Here is a 25,263-nt window from a genome sequence, read left to right on the forward strand (position 1 = left end):
TAAGAACACCGTGAATTCATTGTCCCAGGAAGGGGAAACTTTATTGACACATTCCTGGGGTCAGATACATCACATGATCACACTGACAGAACCACAGGCACATAGACACAGGCAACAGAGCATGCACAATGTCGGCACTAGTACAGTGTATATCCACCTTTCGCAGCAATGCAGGCTGCTATTCTCCCATGGAGACGATCGTAGAGATGCTGGATGTAGTCCTGTGGAACGGCTTGCCATGCCATTTCCACCTGGCGCCTCAGTTGGACCAGCGTTTGTGCTGGACGTGCAGACCGCGTGAGACGACGCTTCATCCAGTCCCAAACATGCTCAATGGGGGACAGATCCGGAGATCTTGCTGGCCAGGGTAGTTGACTTACACCTTCTAGAGCACGTTGGGTGGCACGGGATACATGCGGACGTGCATTGTCCTGTTGGAACAGCAAGTTCCCTTGCCGGTCTAGGAATGGTAGAACGATGGGTTCGATGACGGTTTGGATGTACCGTGCACTATTCAGTGTCCCCTCGACGATCACCAGTGGTGTACGGCCAGTGTAGGAGATCGCTCCCCACACCATGACGCCGGGTGTTGGCCCTGTGTGCCTCGGTCGTATGCAGTCCTGATTGTGGCGCTCACCTGCACGGCGCCAAACACGCATACGACCATCATTGGCACCAAGGCAGAAGCGACTCTCATCGCTGAAGACAACACGTCTCCATTCGTCCCTCCATTCACGCCTGTCGCGACACCACTGGAGGCGGGCTGCACGATGTTGGGGCGTGAGCGGAAGACGGCCTAACGGTGTGCGGGACCGTAGCCCAGCTTCATGGAGACGGTTGCGAAAGGTCCTCGCCGATACCCCAGGAGCAACAGTGTCCCTAATTTGCTGGGAAGTGGCGGTGCGGTCCCCTACGGCACTGCGTAGGATCCTACGGTCTTGGCGTGCATCCGTGCGTCGCTGCGGTCCGGTCCCAGGTCGACGGGCACGTGCACCTTCCGCCGACCACTGGCGACAACATCGATGTACTGTGGAGACCTCACGCCCCACGTGTTGAGCAATTCGGCGGTACGTCCACCCGGCCTCCCGCATGCCCACTATACGCCCTCGCTCAAAGTCCGTCAACTGCACATACGGTTCACGTCCACGCTGTCGCGGCATGCTACCAGTGTTAAAGACTGCGATGGGGCTCCGTATGCCACGGCAAACTGGCTGACACTGATGGCGGCGGTGCACAAATGCTGCGCAGCTAGTGACATTCGACGGCCAACACCGCGGTTCCTGGTGTGTCCGCTGTGCCGTGCGTGTGATCATTGCTTGTACAGCCCTCTTGCAGTGTCCGGAGCAAGTATGGTGGGTCTGACACACCGGTGTCAATGTGTTCTTTTTTCCATTTCCAGGAGTGTATGTGACTATGCCATTCCTACGCTGATGACGTTCAAAATACTTTTTTCGGTGTGGAAGTTTAGGTTAAGGAAATTACTGCCTAAAGTGTGTACTTAATGATCAATCTCATAACAGCTCATGGGAGATGACTCATAATTTATGTGATAAGTTCAGAGGCATTTTATACCCACATGGCAGCAGATTAGGAAAGGAAAATTCAGAATATTTGCAGCGAACAATTAAGTGTGGGAATTTTGAGGGTAGCCAATAATGATTCATCACCACTTGTATGTGTTCTCTTTCGGCTCAGCAGTAACTATGCAATTTGTATTAAGTTTTTAACTACCTAACACGTCCTTAAACTGCGATGACAATTCCACATGCATTGATAAATAGATCATAAGCAAGTACTGTATTTTGGTGTACACTAACCACATACTTGTGCTTCATTCATTTAGATGGCTCAGAGGTTGCATTGTGGACTGCAGTGCAGAAGATCACGTGTTCAAACCCATGTCAATTCTGGAATCTTTTTCTTCCATTTGTTACTACTTTCTCTACTTTATTGGTCGTAAAGATAATTATAACATCATCACCATGCCATTCCATACCATTGAAACCTTACCATACTCTCCATTTTCCAAGTGCTCTTGGCCACTGTTGGGCAAAATTCTGTGTGCAATAACCCTATGTGATGTGAATTACATTGTTTCCTTTCATTTACTTTACAAATATCTGAGCATTCAGATTTGTCCACTGAGGACGATGATGACGAGACCAAACGAGCTCCCCGCACATTCTGTGAAAGAGTGAACCTGCTCTTGGAGTTAAGTAGCAAGTCATTTAAGCTGAGGTTTCATGTGGAGAAAAGTATTGTAGAGCAATTGTAACTAAGGATCTCAGACTATCTGTTGAAACTAACCACTGACTGCAATGTGCATGTTGCTGTTAACCTTATGATTTTACGCTACAGGAACCTTTCAGATATTGCTTGTTGATTTGTTTAAAGCAGACATAGCAACAGCTTGCACAGCTGTCCATAAGGTATTAAACTTATGAGAGAATTAAAGTCAACAGCAACTTCTCTCCATGCCTTTACCTTGTTTGTTACAGTGATGTCCTCCCAGAGATATCATTATACTGGCCCAACACAACTTCCAGCAGTAAATATTTCTTGCATTGAGAGAAATTTGATGATCACTCCTTTTTCTGTCCACTTGTTCCCATGATTATAACATGATACCTTCAAATAAATACTGCATCTCTACGATGTATGATAAATATGTGTGGTGGAAGTGCAATAATTGTCTCAGTTGCCGATGTTAGCCGTGTTGCAAAGCATGTTGCGTGCTACCTAAGGTCAAATCTGAACCTACTTAGGTGGAGCCAAGTTTAGCATTATACAATAGAGCTGAGTCCTGAACGTAGTTCAGTTTCTGATCCAGTGTCAAATTTGATCTCCAGTCAGTGATGTTTATACAGTCGGCCCTGGAAATTGCAGATTTCTATTTATTTTTCACTGTATCATTTCTGCAAAATTTTCTTATCCTTACTTGTTGTGCATAAATATGTGGATTGTTCAGTTACATGATTGTCAATAAATCACTGGCAACAGTAAAATATCTAAGAGTATCAGTTCATGACCACCTGAAGTGGAACTATCATATAAAAGTTTTACAGGAAAAGTAATTGCCTGGTTGAAATTCATTGAGAGAACACTAAGGAATGCACAAAAGAACTTGACGTACAAAACAATGATTTGGCTGGTTCCTAAGAGTTTTTTTGTTAGTGGGGGACCCTTACAAGATGGGATTAAGAAAAGAGGTAAAGAAGAGTGGTGCATTTTGTCATGGGTTCATTTAGTAAAGACGTGAACATTATGGAGATTCTCGTCTAGCTTCAGTGGCAGATACTGCAAGAGAGGTGTTGTGCATAATGTAGTGGTATATTGTGAAAACTCGAAGAATGAGATTTCTAAGAAATTGGGCAACATATTACGTCCTTCCCCATTCATCTCATGAAACAACAGGGGTGAGAAAAATCAGATAAATTTAAGCTTATTATGAAGGCTTGTATGAAGTTGGCAGTGCGTGTGCGCGTGCGCAATTATGGATGTACAATGAAGTACAGTCGAATGGTAACAGGCATGTTTATGTCACAGGAGAGTGTAATGGAAGTGCTGAAAAATTTAAACTTGTGGACATTCAAAAAAGAAATGTAATAGCTCCTAAAAACATCCACAGAAAATTCCAAGAAATGCTTTTGCTTTGGAATTTATGAATAATCTACATCCCGTTACAGATTCCTTCTTGAAGATAAAATTAGTATGACAGCTCATAAAGAGGCGTGTAACCCTCCTTTCCCACTGTGTAGTGTGTGTGTGTGTGGGGGGGGGGGGGATAAACAGTACTATAAAGGATAATAAAATGTACCATATACTGAGCACTCTGTAGTGAAGCAGAATCTAGGTGCAGATATGCAGTTACATCAAAATTTCTATGAGAAATCAGATTTCTCTGTGTTTGTAGCATATTGTAAAAGTCTTGGTGCCAGGTATACATTATTTGAAGATGACGATCTGCACAAAGGAAGAAAATCGTGCAGATAGTAGAAGCCATTTGTAATTCGATGGCTGTTAAGGAAGGAAGGAAGGAAGGAAGGAAGGAATATTGGAACCTGTCAACAGTCGAAGATAATGTGGCATTCCGTTGTTCAGAGATAGAAATTGATCCCATATGTACTTTGTGATGCCATAAATATTTGAAGATCATGTTGGTATGCAATATAAAATATCACCTCTATAAACCATTTATCTGAGCCATTACATGTTATTAGTGATTTATGTTTTCAGACCAGAGAATACATTCGGCGGTGGGTGAAACCTGGTATGACAATGATACAAATTTGTGAGGAGCTGGAATCAGTAGCTCGCAAATTAATTCAGGAGAATGGTTTGAAGGCGGGTCTGGCCTTCCCTACTGGATGTTCTCGCAACCATTGTGCAGCTCACTATACACCAAACAGTGGTGATTCTACTGTTTTGTTGTACGATGATGTTACGAAGATAGATTTTGGAACTCACATCAATGGTAAGCAACAAGTTTGTCAAGTGCGACAATCCTATTTATGCAAAAACAGTTTATGACTTTAATTTTGAAAGTAAGTTTTATATTCTTATTTGCATTTAGTCTCATATATGTATCAAATTACTCTGATTTGCCCTAGGAAACACAACAGCACACAATACGTGTAATACTATTATTAACAATACTAAATAAATTCACAAACTCGAGAGGGGATAGTACATTATGCTTGTCAGAGGAGTATAATATTTTCTTTTGTGAAAGTAATTATTATTATTATCGTTCTGTTGTTGTTAGTGGTGACTGCAGTAATCATCATATTTGTGAATGTGGAATGGATTGTCAAGCAGGATATATGGTTCGCAGTTGATAAAATGCTCCTAAGGTTCTTTCTTGTTGAGGCGTTTGCAGCAGTTTTAAAAATTAACATTGCAGCACAAACTGTACAATACAACTGCCCTACTAACAAATAAACTCACTGGACAAAATATTAGTCGCCCTCCCCCTCCCCCCTGCCCCCCAAGAGCACACCAGTCACTTAGGAGCATTGTAGAAAGATTAGAAGTGGTAGGAACCATCTGCCGCTGGCACAAAGTGTGGCAGTGAAGTGCTGTGTATGTTGTTATTGGTTGTATCAGATCGGAGCACTAAGATGGGTCGATGTACAGATGCGATATAATGGCAGAAAGTAGCCCTCAGTGAAGTTCCTCGATTTGTCCGTGTGTCAATACAGACTGTCAGACACATTTATGAGGAATGGTATAGGACTGGAAGCCTTGTGGTGTGTTGTAAGAACAATGTGGTCTTAAGAAGGTTTATAGCTGAGATGACTGGAGACGAGTGTCACTCCTCATCAGTTACAGTCAATTTCAGGCCCAATAGAAATTGCTGTTGTCAGGAAAAGCAGGTATGTCTCAACCGATTACTGAGCGGACGTTACAGAGGGAAGTGCATGCAGTGTACCTTTGGAGTCCAGTATGTTACAAAGTGTCGTTGCTGACAGGGGCACATAAAGCTGAGTGTTTCCTCTGGGTCGAACGATGCGGAAACTGAATGGTAGCTGACTGAAGGCACACAATGTGGTCTGAAGAGTTGTGTCTTTTCAAATGTTGTGAGGTGTCGAGTGTACTGACAGCTGAATGCAGGCCAGGTGTGGTTTTGAGATATTTTGGGGGTATTTTCTATATTGTAACTTGTTTCCACTCATTCAGATTACTGTGAACGTGAACTGGGATGTTTCTTTTGACATTATTGCAGAGCAAATGCAGCCGCTTCTTCTGCGTCTTCATGATGAGTATGATGTAGACATTCCAGTCTTCCAAGATCACAACAGCTCTGCTCAAGGGGCTGCACATATACATTCTGCTTTGAAAAACGCTTGCAACACCCTATCACATCTACGTTGGCCTGCTGAATCACCCATAGAAAATGTGGGGGACTGTTTGCAACAGCAATCAACATGCCTGGAGTAGTTATTAATGTGATTCTTAAAAAGCATAACTGTTCAGAAACCTCTTTATTGTGTATACAGATTGGGTAATAACTGGATGATATGTTTCATCGTTCGTACTCTTTTTCTCTCTCTTAGTTTCTACTGTACCCCCACCTATCTTTTTATTCCAAAGAAAACATTTTTTAGTTTTTCATAATACCTCAAATTATCATCTGCTGATTTTTTAAATCATTTTTAAAAGCTTTTATTAATTTTTTTAAAAGTTAAACTGAAAGGAGCTGCCGGTGTTCTGGCTGTTGTCACCACTGGGCAACTACTACACTGTTGGCATGAAATAGAGGTTCTGCGAAAATACTCCGCTGAGTGAGAATGACATAACACAGCCTTATTACTGTGCTTTCTCCACTTGAGCTGCGGAAACACAAAAACCACTTAAACAACGTGATCCATGTAGACCTTTGCCATTTCCACAAAAATATTAGAAAAATCGGCTTTAGGACTACGATGAAACTGACAGGAGCCAACCAGATTTATAAACATATGTGATGTACATTTCCAAGTAGTATGCAGTGGAATGAAATTTTCACCTATTTCGTACGTGGAAAAAACCTTGTTGGTCAGACAATTTATGTACCGTACTGCATGATGACAATGTGAATATCTACATCTACATACTCTGCATGCTACCACATGGTGCATGGCAAGGGCGTCATATACCACTGCTGGAGAAGCAACAGCCTCCTCCGGCTCCTCTTGTGCAGAAGAGGTCCTTTGTGGCCCTTTCTCCTAATGTCTCCACTAATGCCACGGTGGACACTCGCCAGTGGCTCAAGGAGCCAAAAGCTGCAGGATGAACAGCTTCACAGTCTTCCCCTATGCCTGAAGATGCTTCGGAGAAATCTTCCCAGCAAGCCCCTAAAGAGAAGCAACAGAGCAAGCAAACTAAGAAGTCTGCTAAGAAACAGGACCCTCTGGTGGCCCCAACACCACCACTCCCTATCAGTTCTGCATCTGAGGTGCGGTGGAGATCTTAGCATCCCCTACGGACCTGGATCTCACTGATGCTTCATCCACCATAGAAATGCCTACAAATAGTCAGAGGCAGTAGGTGACCCTGAGGCATAACCTGCCTCCTTGTGCACTTCATGCCTTCCCAGCCTCACAATAAAGTCATCCTCCAGTGGAATTGCAGTGGTCTTTTCCACCACCTGGCTGAGCTACGGCAACTGTAAATCTTTACAAGTGCTTTCTGCATTGCCACCCAGGAAACCTGGTTCCTGGCAATGCGGACCCCTGCCCTCTGTGGCTATAAGGGATATTACAGAAACTGTAGCAACTATAATAGAGTGTCAGGTAAAGTTTGTGTCTTTGTCCTGAACTCAGTATTCAGTGAACCTGTGCCCGTTCAAACCCCTCTTGAATCTGTAGCTGTCAGGATTTAGATGATGCAGGAAATAACTGTCTGCGACGTATATCTTCCTCCAGATGTTGCAGTACCCCTGATTGCATTGGCTGCACTGATTGATCAACTCCCTAAACCTTTCGTACTTTGGGAAGATTTTAACGCTCATAACCTCTTGTGGGGTTGCACAGTTGTTACTGTCTGAGACAGAGATGTCGAAAATTTACTGTCACAAGTCGACCTCTGCCTCTGAAATACTGGGGCTGCCACACATTTCAGTGTGTCATATGGCACATATTCAGTCATTGACCTCTCGGTTTGCAATCCTGGCCTTCTCCCATCTATCCACTGGAGGCTGTGTGGTGGTGACCACTTCCCATCTTCCTGTCACTGCCCTGGCATCAGACCCACAGACGCCTGCCCAGATGGGCTTTAAACAAGGTGGACTGGGAAACTTTCACCTCTGCTGTCACCGTTGAATTTCCCCCATTACGGTAATATTGATGTGGTGGTTCAGCAGGTAACGACGACGATGATCGTTACTGCAGTGGAAAACGCGAGCCCTCGTTCTTTAGGGTACCCCTGGCGAAAAGCAGTCCCTTGGTGACCGCCGGAAGCTGCTAAGGCAATTAAGGAGGGTCGGCAAGCTCTGTAGCGGCATAAGTGGCACCCTTCCCTGGAGCACCTCATAGCCTTTAAATGGCTCTGTGCCCGTGTTCACCAGCTTATCAAAATGTGGAAACAGGAGTGTTGGGAGAGGTACATGTCGACCATCGGGTGCCATACGTCACCTTCCCAAGTGTGGGCAAAGATCAAATGAGCTTTTGGGTATCAGACCGCAACAGGTGTTCCTGGTGTTAACATAAATGGCGTGTTATCTACCGACGCAAATGCAATTGCTGAGCACTTTGCTGAGCACATTGTTCGCATCTCTGAGTCGGAGAAATACCCCCCAGCCTTTCACACTCAAACTGCGGAGGGAAGAGAACGTCCTCTCATTCACTACACGCCACAGTGAACCCTATAATGCCCCATTTACAGAGTGGGAACTCCTCAGTGCCCTTGCACATTGTCTCGATACAGCTCCTGGGTCCGATCCGATCCATAGTCACATGATTAAACATCTCTCATCTGACTACAAGCAACATCTCCTCATGATTTTCAACTGGATGTGGTGCGATAGCATCTTTCCATCACACTGGCGGGAGAGCACCACCATACCAGTGCTCAGACCCGACAAAAACCCACTTGATGGGGATAGCTATCGGCCCATCAGCCTCACCAACATTTATTGTAAGTTGCTGGTACGTATGGTGTGTCGGCGGTTGGGTTGGGTCCTGGATTCATGTGGCCTACTGGCTCCATGCCAGGGCGGCTTCCGCCTGGGTCGCTCTACTGCTGATAAACTTGTGTCCCTCGAGTCTGCCATCTGAACAGCCTTTTCCAGACACCAACACCTTGTTGCCATCCTTTTTTATTTATGAAAAATGTATGACACCACCTGACAACGTCATATCCTTGACACATTATACGAATGTTGTATTTGAGGCTCACTCCCGATTTTTATCCAGAATTTCCTGTCACTTTGTAGTTTGTGTGTCCAAGTTGGTGCCTCCCAGTCCCCCCCTCCCATCCCCTCCCCGTATCCAGGAGAATGGGGTCCTGCAGGGCTCTGTATTGAGTGTATATCTATCATGAGTGGCCATTAACGGTGTAGTAGCAGCAGCTGTAGGGCCATATGCCTCACCCTCTCTGTATGCAGGCAACTTCTGCATTTCGTACTGCTCCACCAGTACTGGTGTTGCTGAGTGGCGCCTACAGGGAGCCATCCACAAGGCGCAGACATGGTCCCTAGCCCACGGCTTTCACTTTTCGGCGGCAAAGTCGTGTGTTATGCACTTCTGTCGGTTTCATACCATTCATCCCAACCAGAACTTTACCTTACTGACACTCTCCTCACTGTAGGGGATACGTATCGATTTTTAGGACTGTTTTTTTCCGCCCGATTGACTGGGCTTCCTCACCTTCGTTGTGGATGTGTTGGCAGCACCTCAATGCCTTCCGCTGCCTGAGCAACACCAACTGGGGTGCAGATCACTCTATGCTGCTGCAGCTATACAGAGCCCTTGTTCAATCCCGCCTTGACTATGGGAGTCTGTTTTATGGTTCAGTGGCACCCTCAGCATTGCGTTTACTCAACCCAGTGCGCCACTGTGGCGTTCGACTAGCAACGGGAGCTTTTAGGACAAGTCCGGTGACCAGTGGCCTTGAGGAGGCTGGAGTTCCTCCATTGCAGGTCAGGCGTGCACAACTTCTTGCCAGTTACGTTGGACACATTCGTAGTTCTCCTGCGCATCCAAATTACCGTCTCCTTTTCCCACCCACAGCGGTTCATCTCCCGCATCAGGGGCCCATGTCAGGGCTTACAATTGCAGTTCGCATCCGATTCCTTTTATCCGTACTGGGGTCCTTGCTGTTACCACCTATACTCGAGGTCCAGTCTCGTACACCTCCATGGTGTACACCTAGGCCGCGGCTTTGCCTGGACCTTTCACATGGCCCAAAGGACCGGTGCACCCTGCAGCTCTCCGCTGTCACTTCATCTCGAATCTTGACATGTACCGAGGCAATGAAGTGATTTACACCGACGGCATGATGGGTGATGGTCGCGGCGGTTTTGCGTATGTCCGTGAAGGACATATTGAACAGCATTCCTTGCACGATGGCTGCAGTGTTTCACTGCAGAGCTGGTGGCTATATCTTGTGCTCTTGAGCACATCCATTCATAACCTGGGGAGTCACTTCTTCTGTGTTCTGACTCCTTGAGCACTCTACAAGCTATCGACCAGTACTACCTTTGTCATCCTTTGATAGCGACCATCCAGGAGTCCATCTATGCCCTGGAATGGTCCGGTCATTCAGTGGTGTTTGTGTGGACCCCAGGACACGTCGGAATCCCAGGCAATGAACATGCTGACAGGCTGACCAAGCAGGCAACACGGAAACCGCTTATGGAGATCGGCATTCCAATAACTGACCTGCATTGGTTTTTACGTTACAAGGTTTTTCGGCTTTGGGAGACGGAGTGGCATAGTCTCAGTTCGCACAACAAATTGCGAGCCATTAAGGAGACTACGAATGTGTGGCAGTCCTCCATGCGGGCCTCTTGCAGGGACTCTGTGGTTCTCCACCGCTTGGGCGACCCACGGCTACCTCCTGCGCCATGAATACCCACCTCAGTGTCGATGCGGCGCCCGGTTGACAGTGGCCCATATTGTGGTGCACTGTCCCACTTTGACTGCCCTGTGGCGAAATCTTCGTTTACCGGACTCGTTTGGAACGAGACACCATATTGACTAACTATATGCCAGCTTGACAGCGTTAAAAATGAAAATCTGTGGAGTTCAAAGTAAGTTAGTATACAAGGTGGTTTTGTGGGTAAATTTATAGGCCAAGCAGAAAAACGATGATATCACAGAGGAGAATCTCAAGATGATGTTGGATCATGCAAAACATAGACTGTTGCTCGGTCTCTGTACATTCAGTGAAATATATACATTGAGCAGGTGGACTGCACCTGATCAAAGTCGAAGTGCTGGACAGCAGTGCAACACTTGTGATCAGTGTAGACAACGTCTAAGGCTGCAAAGCCCTGAAGGATTCAGAAGTAAAATCTGTTGTTCTTCTAAGTACTGCACACAAACCAGTAGTGAAGATGGTGAGGTCCAGGCTGCATAAGCTGTTGTGGTTTTGTTGAGCATTTCATCCATGATGGGCTGGCCTGACTGCAGACCAGGAGAAATGGAAGGAAGCCAATGTTCTACATCCTGACCATTAAGTTCGTCCACAACAAAGATAAGATAATGTAGAGTGTCAGTGTTTTAGGTGTGGGTGACCTCTGGCTATCCAATTAAAGTGGACCCTTATGTGTCACCAAAGAGTTGTAACTGAAAATTATGGAGATGCCTTGTGAACTAAAGTGGGAATCACTGGAGAAAAGATGAGGCTCTTTTCATGGGCCACTATTGAGAAAACTTAGAGAACCAGCATTTTAAGCTGATAGCCAGAATGATTCTACTGCAACCAATCTGCAATTTGCGTTAGAACCATGAAAGTAAGATAAGAGAGAGTAGGGCCCATACAGAAACATATAGGCAGTTGTTTTTCCTCGCTCTGCTTGCGAGGGGAACAGGAAAGGAAGTAAGGCACCCTCCACTCCGCCACACACCATACGGTAGCTTGCAGAGCATGTATGTTGATGCAGATGAAAGGTAATGACACCAGAAGCTCCAGTGTAGATCTCTAAATGTTTTAGAGTACTTTAAGGCAAATAAATGCTGGAGTTGTCTGTTCAAAATCTTTTCAAATAAATCTCTAGTTGGAAGGTTAAGTAACTCTCTCCTGCTTGCCCTCCCCTTTTTTTGCAGCCTAATCAAACAATGAGCAGTGCCCAAATTAGGGACCGAGCGAGGTGGCGCAGTGGTTAGCACATTGGACTCGCATTCGGGAGGACGACGGTTCAATCTCGTCTCCAGCCATCCTGATTAAGGTTTTCCGTGATTTCCCTAAATTGTTTCAGGCAAATGCCAGGATGGTTCCTTTGAAAGGGCACGGCCGATTTCCTTTCCCATCCTTCCCCAACCCGAGCTTGCGCTCCGTCTCTAATGACCTCGTTGTCGACGGGATGTTAAACAACACTAACCTAACCTAACCCAAATTAGGGACTGAGCAAAAATTAATGCAATATCCAATATTTTGTGCAAAGTATGGATGATGCTACCCAGCTGAGTTCAAAATCCTCCGTTGCCAGATAACTTTGAATTCCACATATATTGCAATAATAACAGTATTACTTGGCTCTTTTTTATTTTTTGAGGGGAGAAAAATTCTTCAGTTTTATTTTATTTACATGTGCAGGGACTATTAGGCAAAGTCGTTCATGAGTGAGTCTTCTGGTAAAAATATGTCAGCTGTATGTTTGACTTTTTTTTTATGGAATGTTACTACTATGTGCATGAAATTACTCATTGCACTATGGGAGGCATTTTCAGAACTATTTCAGTATCTTACTAACTGGCTTTCAGGTGTTAATAGTGATAAAAGGAGAGAGAGAAAGAGAGAGAGAGAGAGAGAGAGAGAGAGAGAGAGAGAGAACCTTCTCTGTATAGCTCCCATTTGCAAATAAGTCAATTTGAAGATCGAAACTTGTAGTAAATAAAGGATCATTTATCAGAAGCTCTTGGTGGTGGAAATATAATGTTTTTCAAATATATAAAAGATGTATTTTGTTTAACTCTGTTGCAGGTCGAATAATAGACTGTGCTTTCACATTGACTTTCAATCCAAAGTACGATACACTTATTGAAGCTGTACGAGAAGCAACAAATACAGGAATAAGGGTAAGAATCTACTAGTTACAATCAGTAATTACTGGTAATCTTTCGTACAGCACTTTGTTATAGCTGTGTTTGCAGCACTAACCATGTTACAGAAACTTATAGGATTTTGATTTCCTCATCATATCTTTGTCAAAGAGAATAATAATGCCATGTTATCTGAATGGGACAGAAATTATTGAGTGAGAAAATGTATAGCAAATGAAATTTATAAGAATATAGAAACAAACAATAGAAACTCCAAGTTGGAATAACAGTAATGTAAGGAATGGGGTAGATTGCTAATCATCACAAAGATGACCCATTGAGTTGTAGACAAACACAAATAAAAGACTGTTACTCATGCAGCTATCGGCCAAAGTCTCCCTCAGCAAAGAAAGCATACACAAATTCACACAAGCAGGTGCACCTCACACACACACACACACACACACACACACACACACACCGCCACCACCGTCGGCAACTCCAATTGGAGTTGCTGGTGGCAGTGGCCAAGTGTGCGAGAGTTGTGCTTGCTTGTGTATATGTTTTCTTTGCTGAGGAAGGCTTTGTCCGATAGCTGCATTTGTAACAGCCTTTTCTTTGTCCCTGTCTGCAACTTAGGGGGTCATATTTATGGCAAGTAGCAATCAATCCTATTCCTTATATTGTTGTTAAAGATATAGAAACATTTTTCACTTCTATTTCCATATTGTTTTGCTGGTTGATTACAAAATATCTACTTTCAAGTAATTTAATTTGCTCTCCCAACACATCATTCAGTCCTGTAATCCTAGTCACAGTGTCTGCTAGTCCGTGTCCCAAATCCACCTCCACACCTATCCACTTCATTAATCTGCTCTCACACCTTCCACTCTGTAATCACTTAGTCTCTATCTTCTTTTATTCTTCCCCCACCCCTGTTTCCCAGCTACTCCACCATGTCATTGTGAATCTGCCCTCCCCAGAGCGATCTCATCTGTGTCATATTCCTATCTTAATCTTAATATGTAAACATTCCATTATTTTTTAAAAAAAATGTGATTTGTGCATACATTGATATTATATTTCTAAATATGTCACCTTCTATTTTGTTTATTTCTATTTCATTACAAGGAGCAGGTGGTGATATACTTAAAACAGTTGCTCTGTGTTTGCACCTCTTCTGAATAATGTAAAGAAATAAGCTTGAAAATACTACAGGCATACATTGGCAAAATGGTGTTATATTTAATGTTTCATAGTTTGTGGCTGTTTTTAAGTTCTATAAATTTGTATATTTGCTAACATTTTTACTTTTTATCTACATCTAATCATGTGCAAATATTTGGCAGCACAATGGAAATGCAGGATTCACGTGCAGTGCCCACGTTCCTTTCAGACTCCATGCACACCTATTCCCATTTGGACCTCTCCTTCTGCACTGTCCACCTTGCCTGTCATCTCAAGTGGTCCATTCTCTCTGACATGTGCGTGAATGACTATTTCCTGTGTGCTATCCTTCTGCTGACACCTACCCCGCCTGTAGACACACCTAAATGGGAACCTACCAAGGCTGACTGGAGACTTTATTCCTCCCTGGCGATCTTCATCGAACAACATTTCCCCAGTTGTGATGACCATGTGGACTACCTAGACAGCGTTATCCCTACCGCTGCAGAATGTTCCATTCCTCGCACTTCATCTTTACCTCACCTTGTCCTGGTTTGTTCGTGGACTGAGGCGTGCTGTGACGCAATTTGTGCGCAGAGACAGGCTCTCAGTGTTTTTAACCATCATCGTATGATGGCAAACTGCATTCATTATAAACAGTTGCGCCTACAGTGTCGTCGCATTCTTTGCGATAACAAAAAAGCTAGCTGGATTTCATTTACTAGTTCTTTTAACAGTTCCACTCTCTCTTCTGTTGTGTGAGCCAACCTCTGATGGCTCTCTGGGGCCAATGTCTATTCCCCAATTTCTGACCTGACCATAGCAGATGTTGTCATAGTGCTATCTCCAACAGGTTGGGCCACTATTTTGTGGAGATTTTGAGCTCCACCTACAATCACCCTGTGTTCCTCTATTTAAAATAAGAAGAGGAACCTCTGGTGCTAATCTGCTCTTCTAAGAATCGTGATTGCTACAGTGCCACTTTTACTGTGTGGGGCTAGATCATGCTCTTACTTCATCCCGATCCTCTGCCCCCAGGGTCAGGCAATGTTCACATCCAGATGTTGCATAACCTTTCTCTTGCAGAAAGCACTTTCTCCTTCATTCGTAGAATTGCATCTGGGCAGAGGGCATGTTTCCCTCATTCTGGCATGAAGCCACTGTCATACCCATACCTAAGCCCGGCAAGGACAAACACCTTCCTTGTAGCTACCACCCCATTTCTCTGACAAGTTTTATGTTCATGTTGAGGGAATATATGATTCATGCCTGGCTGTTATGGTGGCTCAACTCTCACAGTTTACTAACCACTGCACAATGTGGATTTCGAGCGCGCCGTTCTGCAGTTGAACGTCTTGTCACTTTGTCGACCCATGTGACGGACGGTTTCCCGTGGGAATACCAGACTGTGGCTGTGTTTTGCGATTTGGAGAAAGCCTATGGCACCAGCTAGAGGACTAGTATCCTCCGTGCACAATATACATGGGGCTTCTGAGGTGGCATTTCCTGTTTTCTTCAGGAATTTTTAAATGACAGAATTTCCAAGGTACGTGTGGATTATGCCTTGTTGGACACCTTTATCCAGGAAAACAGGTTGCTTCAGGGTTCCATCCTGAGCGTCATGCTCTTTGCTATCGCCACTAATCCTATTATGGCCTGTCTCCCACTGGGCATCTCTGGCTCTCTTTTTGTTGATGATTTTGTGATCTATTGCAGTCTCCATGGACTTGTCTCCTTGAGCAGCATCTTCAGTGTTGTCTCAATTGCCTTTACTTGTGGAGCATCGACAGTGGCTTTTACTTTTCTGCTGACAAAACTGTTAGTACAAATTTCTGTCCGCACAATTGGTTTCTTCCACCATCTTTACATCTTGGGCCCATTGCTCTTCTGTTCGTTGAAACTACGAAATTCCTGTGGCTTATGCATGATAGGAAGGTCGTCCCATGTCTTACCTGGCCGCTCGATGTACGCGGTCCCTCAGTGTCTTACGTGTCCTCAGCGGTACTTCGTGGGGAGCGGATCAGACCACCTTCCTCTTTTGTGTGTGTGTGTGTGTGTGTGTGTGTGTGTGTGTGTGTGTGTGTGTGTGTGTGTGTGTGTGTCTCCTTTATTTTCTGAATAAGGCTTTGGCTGAAAGTGTGGTGTGTAACAATCTTTTCTTTGTGCCTGTCTTCAACTCATCACATCATCTTTTCATAATTGTTCAAAATTAAATTTGGTAACTGTAAAAGGTCTACATTAGACAAACAAGATGAAAATTTACAGTAAGATACAAAGAGCATATAAACAGAAATCAAAACAGCCTCTCCACATTTAGTATGTATCTTCAAGACAATAAATATTCACCTTCAAGGCAATAAACACTCATCTTCAAGACAATAAACACTCTTAGAGTTGATATAAACGCTAATCCTTCTAGTCTTCATAGTCCCGAAAAAGGAAGCTACATGAGCATCTCGAAGGCAATAGAAATCTACACACATTTTGCAAAAAATCCAAATAACATAATAAATGAATGAACAGAACTCGGAAAGAAAGAATGTTGAGAACATTGATGAAATTCTTGTTGATAACAGATAATTCAGAATGAAAACAATCCTGTATGTTATGTATGATAGAAATTGATTTCTGTCAAACATAAAAATTTAAAAACAAACCATATCTCTGATACATTGATTGATAATATAATGATCATGTATGAATATTACAAACAAAAGTACATCCTATTTGAAAAATAGCATTTACAATCTTATTACACAACTGAACTCCTTGTGGCCAGTGTGTCAAAACTCGAAATACTCGCACCACTGTCAGTAGTCATACAAAAAAATGTATTGCTTATGAACATAATCTCTACGTTCACAGAATAGTTCCTGGAAAAAACTGGAATTGATGGAGAAGGTTGAAGCAAATCAGTTTCTGTAACATGTGAAAGATATATGTTAATTTTGTAGTTGAGAGTAAAAAAAAAATCTTGTGTTCATAATTTTATCAACAGTCAACAGTTTTATTTTCTCCTCTGATTTGTTATTTACTGTTCTAGGCAATGTTTCATTATATCCATATATAATTGTTGCTCCAGTCAGTTATACACTCCTGGAAATGGAAAAAAGAACACATTGACACCGGTGTGTCAGACCCACCATACTTGCTCCGGACACTGCGAGAGGGCTGTACAAGCAATGATCACACGCACGGCACAGCGGACACACCAGGAACCGCGGTGTTGGCCGTCGAATGGCGCTAGCTGCGCAGCATTTGTGCACCGCCGCCGTCAGTGTCAGCCAGTTTGCCATGGCATACGGAGCTCCATCGCAGTCTTTAACACTGGTAGCATGCCGCGACAGCGTGGACGTGAACCGTATGTGCAGTTGACGGACTTTGAGTGAGGGCGTATAGTGGGCATGCGGGAGGCCGGGTGGACGTACCGCCGAATTGCTCAACACGTGGGGCGTGAGGTCTCCACAGTACATCGATGTTGTCGCCAGTGGTCGGCGGAAGGTGCACGTGCCCGTCGACCTGGGACCGGACCGCAGCGACGCACGGATGCATGCCAAGACCGTAGGATCCTACGCAGTGCCGTAGGGGACCGCACCGCTACTTCCCAGCAAATTAGGGACACTGTTGCTCCTGGGGTATCGGCGAGGACCATTCACAACCGTCTCCATGAAGCTGGGCTATGGTCCCGCACACCGTTAGGCCGTCTTCCGCTCATGCCCCAACATCGTGCAGCCCGCCTCCAGTGGTGTCGCGACAGGCGTGAATGGAGGGACGAATGGAGACGTTTCGTCTTCAGCGATGAGAGTCGCTTCTGCCTTGGTGCCAATGATGGTCGTATGCGTGTTTGGCGCCGTGCAGGTGAGCGCCACAATCAGGACTGCATACGACCGAGGCACACAGGGCCAACACCCGGCATCATGGTGTGGGGAGCGATCTCCTACACTGGCCGTACACCACTGGTGATCGTCGAGGGGACACTGAATAGTGCACAGTACATCCAAACCGTCATCGAACCCATCGTTCTACCATTCGTAGACCGGCAAGGGAACTTGCTGTTCCAACAGGACAATGCACGTCCGCATGTATCCCGTGCCACCCAACGTGCTCTAGAAGGTGTAAGTCAACTACCCTGGCCAGCAAGATCTCCGGATCTGTCCCCCATTGAGCATGTTTGGGACTGGATGAAGCGTCGTCTCACGCGGTCTGCACGTCCAGCACGAACGCTGGTCCAACTGAGGTGCCAGGTGGAAATGGCATGGCAAGCCGTTCCACAGGACTACATCCAGCATCTCTACGATCGTCTCCATGGGAGAATAGCAGCCTGCATTGCTGCGAAAGGTGGATATACACTGTACTAGTGCCGACATTGTGCATGCTCTGTTGCCTGTGTCTATGTGCCTGTGGTTCTGTCAGTGTGATCATGTGATGTATCTGACCCCAGGAATGTGTCAATAAAGTTTCCCCTTCCTGGGACAATGAATTCACGGTGTTCTTATTTCAATTTCCAGGAGTGTATTTGTGTAATTAATAAATTCAGTTTTGTACTGAAATAACCTCAGACTCTGCTTCATGATTTTTCCCATCATATATGCTCTATTCGGATCAGAATGTAAAACACTGTGTGTCAGAACATCTACTTTCCACTGTATTAAAGTTAAATCTGCCATTTAACTAGCAGAACATTCAATTCAAGCAGTTATTGTAAAACTTTATAAAATGCAACCATAGTTGTCATTTATAGTAAAATGCTATTTACTTTATACTTTTAAATCAAGTAGTGAAGAATGACATATGGTAACATTGCACCATATCAGAGAAACTGCGGTGCTGTGTTGTAATACTTCCAATTGGGTGAAGATAAGTCATTAAAAATTTTCAGTGGTGTCATGTCTGTAAGTGGTTTCGATAAATTTTATAGTTATTTTTTACTCCTAGAAAAAGTTTTGTAAATGATCATTTTAGTTTTCCTGAAATTCTTTCCACAAAACAAATATAGGTACACGTAATAGGAAAAATGACAACTGCAATGGGAAGCTGTTTGCAAAATGATGAATGCTTAAAGTCCTGAAAATAATTTATATCACCTGTCCATGATAAGAGGACAATAAATTTACTGTACTCCACCACACTGGTCAAAACATGTATCAATCATTTATTTACAGTAGGCAAAAAAGTTATAGAGCATCCTCCTCATAACCTGGATCTACGACATGTGAGTTTGTTGTACTACATATGCAGACTCTGGTAGAACAGTGATTGTTTCTGTAAAGGAACAGCTTTGGTAGGTGTATAGTGGTGCATGTGCCAAGATCTTTGAAGCAATTTGGAAGGAAAAACAAAGTTTGGTGACTGCGTTTCGAAGTTAAAGGAAGTGAGCTCAGTTCAATGTCCTGTTGACCTTGAGGTTGTAAAGGATGGAAATTTTGATGAGATGCACTGAGTGTAGTGAAAATTATTTTACATAAGTGTGGCAGCATTGCAAAAGTTAACTGTAATTTTTTGTAATGTTGCCACTGCTCACCCTGTCCTCCTTTTTTGGTGTTTTCATTATTGGCATGAGAGGAGGAGATTGTTGAAAGACAAACATATAGAAACTACTGCAATAAGTCGATGGAAGCATCAATCTCATTATTCTCAATTTCTTTACCTATATTTCTGAGAGTATTAAATAAATGGTCCCAACAACAAATTCACGTCGGTGACATTTAAAATGTGTGGAAGAGAGTATCTTGCATGTAAGACTGTGTGTTAATTGAATTGCCGGTTTCAGAATTGTTAGTATTTGGACATGATGCTACAGGTTGAATGTTCCTCGTCTAACATCGATTTTCATTTCATTACAAATCATATTTTCCTACACATCTTGGGCATGCAAAAATATTATAGTTCATTGTGCCTCAAATTTGTTGATGGAAATTTTCTGCAAGTAGTCTTTAAATAATTGGAGAGAGGGTGAAGAAATAAATTTTTTTTTACAAGCTGGGAATTTTTATTAGTAATAGGAAAAGATCAGATTGGGAGTGGTTGTCACTCATATTTTTCAGGTGCACAGTACCAATTTTTCAACATATTTTTGTGTACTGAGAAGTCTCATGTTTGCAGTTGCTAGATTTATGTAGAATACTGTGTGATTATTGCTACATCACTTTTTTAATTTAATGACATTCCACACGGTTTTCTTGACAAGCTTCAAAATATTTTTCAGTGTGCCGGTATTGATGTTCCACTTTGTGATGTTGGTGCAGAGATCCAGGAAGTGATGGAATCATATGAGGTGGAAATTGATGGCAAAACATATCCAGTAAAATCAATTCGCAATCTTAATGGTCACTCCATATCACAGTACAGTGAGTAATTTATTTTATTGTTATTGTGAACTACAGTTAAAGTTATAATGTTAATATTGTACAGTAAAACACTGATTGTGCTTGTTTCAAGCAAGAATAGGGATAGGCTTGTGTGTGAAATGCAGACAGAGATCAAAACACAGAAATATTTATGTTGGTGTTAGCTGAGATGGAACATACAATCGTAGGTATTGTTGTGTACTAGACTAAAGAAAATATCAAGTTATGACTCTCTTCCCCTCATGTGTTTCAATTCAGTTGAATTACATGAATTGTTTTCTGTGCTTTCCTTTTTTATGTTATTTCTGTTCAAAATGTGTATCAAATATTATAGATCGATATTTGGTAGACAGTGGTCAGTTTGACCCCTGCTTTATTATGACTGTCATCCTTGTAAAGTTCTAGTATGATGAAATGTGATGTCTGTGCTTTCTCTTAGTAAATTCAGAAAAAGACTTGTTGTCCAAACCTAAAATGTGGTCATTTTAAATCTGTTTTTGTTTGTCATCACTCATCTCCTGCAAATGGTTTACTACAAAATGCAAGTGGCTTTTATTCCTAACAGAGACATCAACATTAGCATGGAACGTGTGTAAAATGAGAAACCCACTCCCAGGAATTATCAACAGAACTTCTTCAGAGATGAATTGTTGTACTCTGGACCAGTTAATGAAACATACAAAATCCTTATGTCTGCTACACTTTCTGAGGGGGGGGGGGGGGGGGGAATCTGACCTCTTCATGAATTGCTGTACCTTTTTTCAGATAGATATTTCCATCATTGCAATCATGATGACCATGCAGAGAGTATCTTCAGTCACTTCTCACACTGATGTGGTTTCTTGGCAGACAAAATTTGCTGCAGCGGTGCCACTGTGGCACAGGGTAGCACCAGAGCGATGGCAGTGCTATTTCAACAAGTGCAGTGAAATTTGCAGTAGCAGCTTCAAGCTTGAAGACTTTGTACATTTCAAAGCAAAATATTGTATGCAATTAGGGATAATAGTACGTCATTTGACAATGAACGGGCTCTTCTGATTTGCTGCTCAGCAGAATATTTTTGTCCCTAATAATGTGGTTGAGTTTTAAACTGCCTTTTCTTAAATTATTGTACTTTTATTTTTATTTATTTATCGGTTTCGGGGACCCTGTATTTGAAAGTGAAATCTGTTCCTGCTTATTGGCCTCACTTTTCTTGACACATTACCTTCCATCTAAGTCCTTGGGAAAAAGACACTTCATATTTTCTGATTGGACTTGCAGATGTAAATGTTGAAACATAATAGCATTGTTTACTAGGAATTATTATACAGGACCCTTATTGTGGCACCAGTCTGTCTTGAGAGTTGAGAGTGTGACAGTGAGTGAAGATGACCATAGTGGTGAGTGTGCAGAGGACAGAAGTGCATTGACCAAGTATTTCGAAACCCCTGCTGTGTGCTGAGACAGACAAGATCACAATTGTAGAGAACAGTGGTGTACTAGGAATGAATTATTACGTGTATAGGAGAATTAATATTATGAACTGTACTAGAAAGTGAATAAAGGAGGAAGGATGGACTCATTTATATGAGAGATATTTCAGCCTCAAAAACAGTAGTACCATTTAAGAGGCTACCAATTAATGCTGAAGACTTTTTTCAGAAAAACAAGATGGTGATGCATGACTTAAATTTAAAAAAATAAAAGTACTAAAAATGTATGCTAACACCACAAGTTTAAATAGATGAGAAACCTCTGTGACACACAACTGAGGTGGTCAGAGTGAACAACGGCAGACTGTATGCAAATCCAGAAACACAATTCAAATGTGAAGCCAAGGATCATCAACAGCATACAAACGAAGCCTGAATAAAATACTGAAAGAAATAACCAAGAGCAAGCAGGTTACTGTTTTTGAATAATAATGTTGCTGACACTTCAAGACACACCAACATAACTGGCTGAGCAACTTGCACCTACTTTCCTCATAGCCTATGCTGCCATAGGGTTACAGCAACTGATGCAGTACCCATCCACATTGCCCCTAGTCTAACTTTAAACCCGTAGAATTCTATATGGGCAAAGCTGGTGTGTGTATCTTGTTGTCATTGTCCAAATTCTGCGATGATACTAAATCCCTATATCCTTCCCACCTTCAGTAGGGGTGTAGGATCAGAATTGACGAGACATGTGTTTCACGTGCCAGATCGGTGGTGAGGGTTGTATGGGTAGCCCTCCAGTGTCTCCAGTGGGACCTCAGTTTCCAGGTTTTCCATCCCTATGGTGTCTTCCTAATTCTCTTGTCTGATCCACTACACTCACAAATGTGAGTTTTGTGGAATTCCTACAGTGCCACACTCGACCTAGGTTAATTCTGCTGTGAGCCATGTGAGTCCTAAGTTGAGCTGGCTGCTTCTGACTGAAATGAAACCTCGTATGAGTGCAGTGCCTGCTGTTACAATTTGAGATAGGGATATACTAGACACGGCCTACACCTGAATAAGAGGGGGAAGGGTGGGTTGGCTTGAGCTTCTTTCAGAAAATGTAAAGGGCCCCACCATCACACAATCTGAGATCCCTGTGGTTATTGGTATCACAGAGGTACCATTTTTAGGTTAGAATGAAGATTCAGGCATCCTACTTTGAAAGAAATCAAAATAACAGAAGTGCATCACAAAATGCTCAAGAAAGTGCAGCAAAGTAAGATCAGCCTATTTCATCAAAATATTAGGGGACTGAATAAGGTACAGGAGCTTTTCATGTAAAGGATTATACTCTAGCATATTACTCACGCAGAACAAATATGGGAAAAGAAGGCAATACAAGTTCAAAAACATTGAGACAAGTAGATATGTAGTGATCTGCACATAAAAGTTTGTGCTTTTGAATCAATATCAAAAAATAGTTCACTTTAATTATAACTGTATGTAGATTATCAAGGGGAAATTTTGAACTGTTTTTAAGGAATATGGGTTCATTACTATGCTATCTGTCGGACAACGGCTAGTGGTTAATGGTCTGTGGGACGTCAGTGTAGATTTTATAAAGGATTCTAATGGGAAAAATGATCTGGAAGTCTTATTTCAATCCCACAATTTGATCTCGCTAATTAACTTTCCAAAATGGGTGGATGAAGACAATATGGATACCACTAAGTGGAAATCATTTAGAATACTGACTCCAGGACATATGTTTTGAAGAACACTTTAGAAGAGATGACCTGGGATGAAATTTACAATGAACCAAGTGCTAACATAAAATTTAATCCATTCTGTAATAAATTAATATCATTACTTCAAAATAACTTTCTACACAAACTAATCAGAAAGGACGTAAATAGCCACATCAAAAACCAGGGGTCACTAGAGGGATTAAACTATCTTGTGAAAGGAAAAGGAAAATGTATCTGTTGGCAAAAACAATTAGAGATACTGCAGTAGTTGCACACAATGAAAACTACTCAGTGACCAAGAAAAATTATCAAAAAATCGAGGAACATGCACTTGTCAGAAACCAGTAATCCGAAAACAGACCTAAGGTTATGTGGAATGTAGTGAAACAAGGGACAGGCCAATCAGCCACAGAGCAGAATAACATCACTATTGAACTGAATGGAAGAGCTATAAATGATGACTCACAGATAGTAAATACCATGTTGTAGTTTATGATATTCAATAATCATTTTTAAACATATTGGAAATTATACGGACAAACAGTTCAAGAGAAAAATCACAATAATAGTTTGAAAAAACAACTATCATAAAATATAATCATGTGAATGCATCACCAGCTTCTCATTCTGAAATTACAAGACTATACACTCATCTGTATTTGATGGTCTTTCCAACAGAGTACTAAAAATTTGTGCCTGTACAATAAGCATTGTCATATATAAAATATGTAATGCATCTCTAACTCAAAGCATTTTTCCAAAGAGACTAAAATATGCCATTGTCAAACCTGTCTATGAGAAAGGTGATAGGAGGGATGTCAATGAACACCAACCTGATTCACTAAAGGCCTCATTTTCCAAAACTTTTGGGAATGTGATGTGTTTTTGTGTAGTATCCCACCTGCACAACAATAATATCCTTAGCAAATCACAGTTTGGGTTTTAGAAGAGTTGATCTACTGAGAATGCCGTGTACATGTTCACTCGCCAGATTTGATAAGTATTAAATAACAAAATAGAGCAGGTCAATTTATCTTCTAGATAAACTTAGGTTTTATGTGATTGATGGTATAGCCAACCAATGGGTAATGTATAAGGGGCATTCAAAAAGAAATGAGCCAGATGCATAATAACAGAAACCAGTACCTGTATGTTAGAAGTATTGACCCTGGCTGTTGAGACACTTGTCCCACTGTGACACAAGGCGGTGAATGGCTGTCTCCTAAAATTCCTGGGGCTGCGATGTTAACCAGTTCTGCACGTACAGCTGGACGTCGTGGTCCGAGGAAGTGCAGGGAAGGTTATGCTGATGTTCTTCTTTGACCAAGAAGGCCCCCTTCTGATTCACTTTCTGCAGCACTGGACAACAATGAATGCCCAGTGTTACTCGCAAACCTTGACCACCCCTCGGCAAGCGATTAAATCAAAATGACCAGACAGTTTCACCTGTGGGGACATTCTGTTCCATGACAATGCAAAGCCTCATATGGCCAACACAGTCACGGCACTCCTGCAGAAATTCGAATGGGAGGTTCTCAGCAACCCTCCATACAGTCTAGACTTCTCTCCCCCTGTGATTACGCCATTTTTGGTCCCCTGAAAAGACTCTTGAGTTGCAAATGATACACCTTCTAACATACAGGTACTGGTTTCTGTAATTATTCCTCCAGCTTGTTTCTTTTTGAATGCCGCTTATAATACCTAAGTAAAATGCAGAAGGATGCACTTAGTTATTCCATCAAGGTAGTCTAGGGACATTACTCAGACTGGGGAGATATTGTGTGTAGGATTTGGCAAGGCTGAGTCTTAGATCCAATATTGTTGTTCATATACGTAAACGATCTTCCATCTAATGTACAAGCAGAATTAGTTCTTTTTGCAGGCGACACTAGTATTGTAGTCAGTACAG

General features: G+C 42.7%; 1 protein-coding gene across 1 annotated transcript in view; it reads left to right on the top strand.

Annotated features, from left to right (window-relative positions):
* The window catches only part of LOC126470906 (methionine aminopeptidase 2-like), a 114,842-nt gene that overhangs the window by 57,459 nt on the left and 32,120 nt on the right, over window positions 1-25,263 (top strand). Inside the window, exons 5-7 of the mRNA XM_050098937.1 lie at window positions 4,237-4,474; window positions 12,628-12,722; window positions 20,059-20,200. Coding sequence (XP_049954894.1) covers window positions 4,237-4,474; window positions 12,628-12,722; window positions 20,059-20,200 — 475 coding nt within the window. The remainder of the gene's footprint in view (window positions 1-4,236; window positions 4,475-12,627; window positions 12,723-20,058; window positions 20,201-25,263) is intronic.

Source organism: Schistocerca serialis, chromosome 3 (assembly GCF_023864345.2).
Source record: "Schistocerca serialis cubense isolate TAMUIC-IGC-003099 chromosome 3, iqSchSeri2.2, whole genome shotgun sequence".
Classification (NCBI taxonomy): domain Eukaryota; kingdom Metazoa; phylum Arthropoda; class Insecta; order Orthoptera; family Acrididae; genus Schistocerca; species Schistocerca serialis.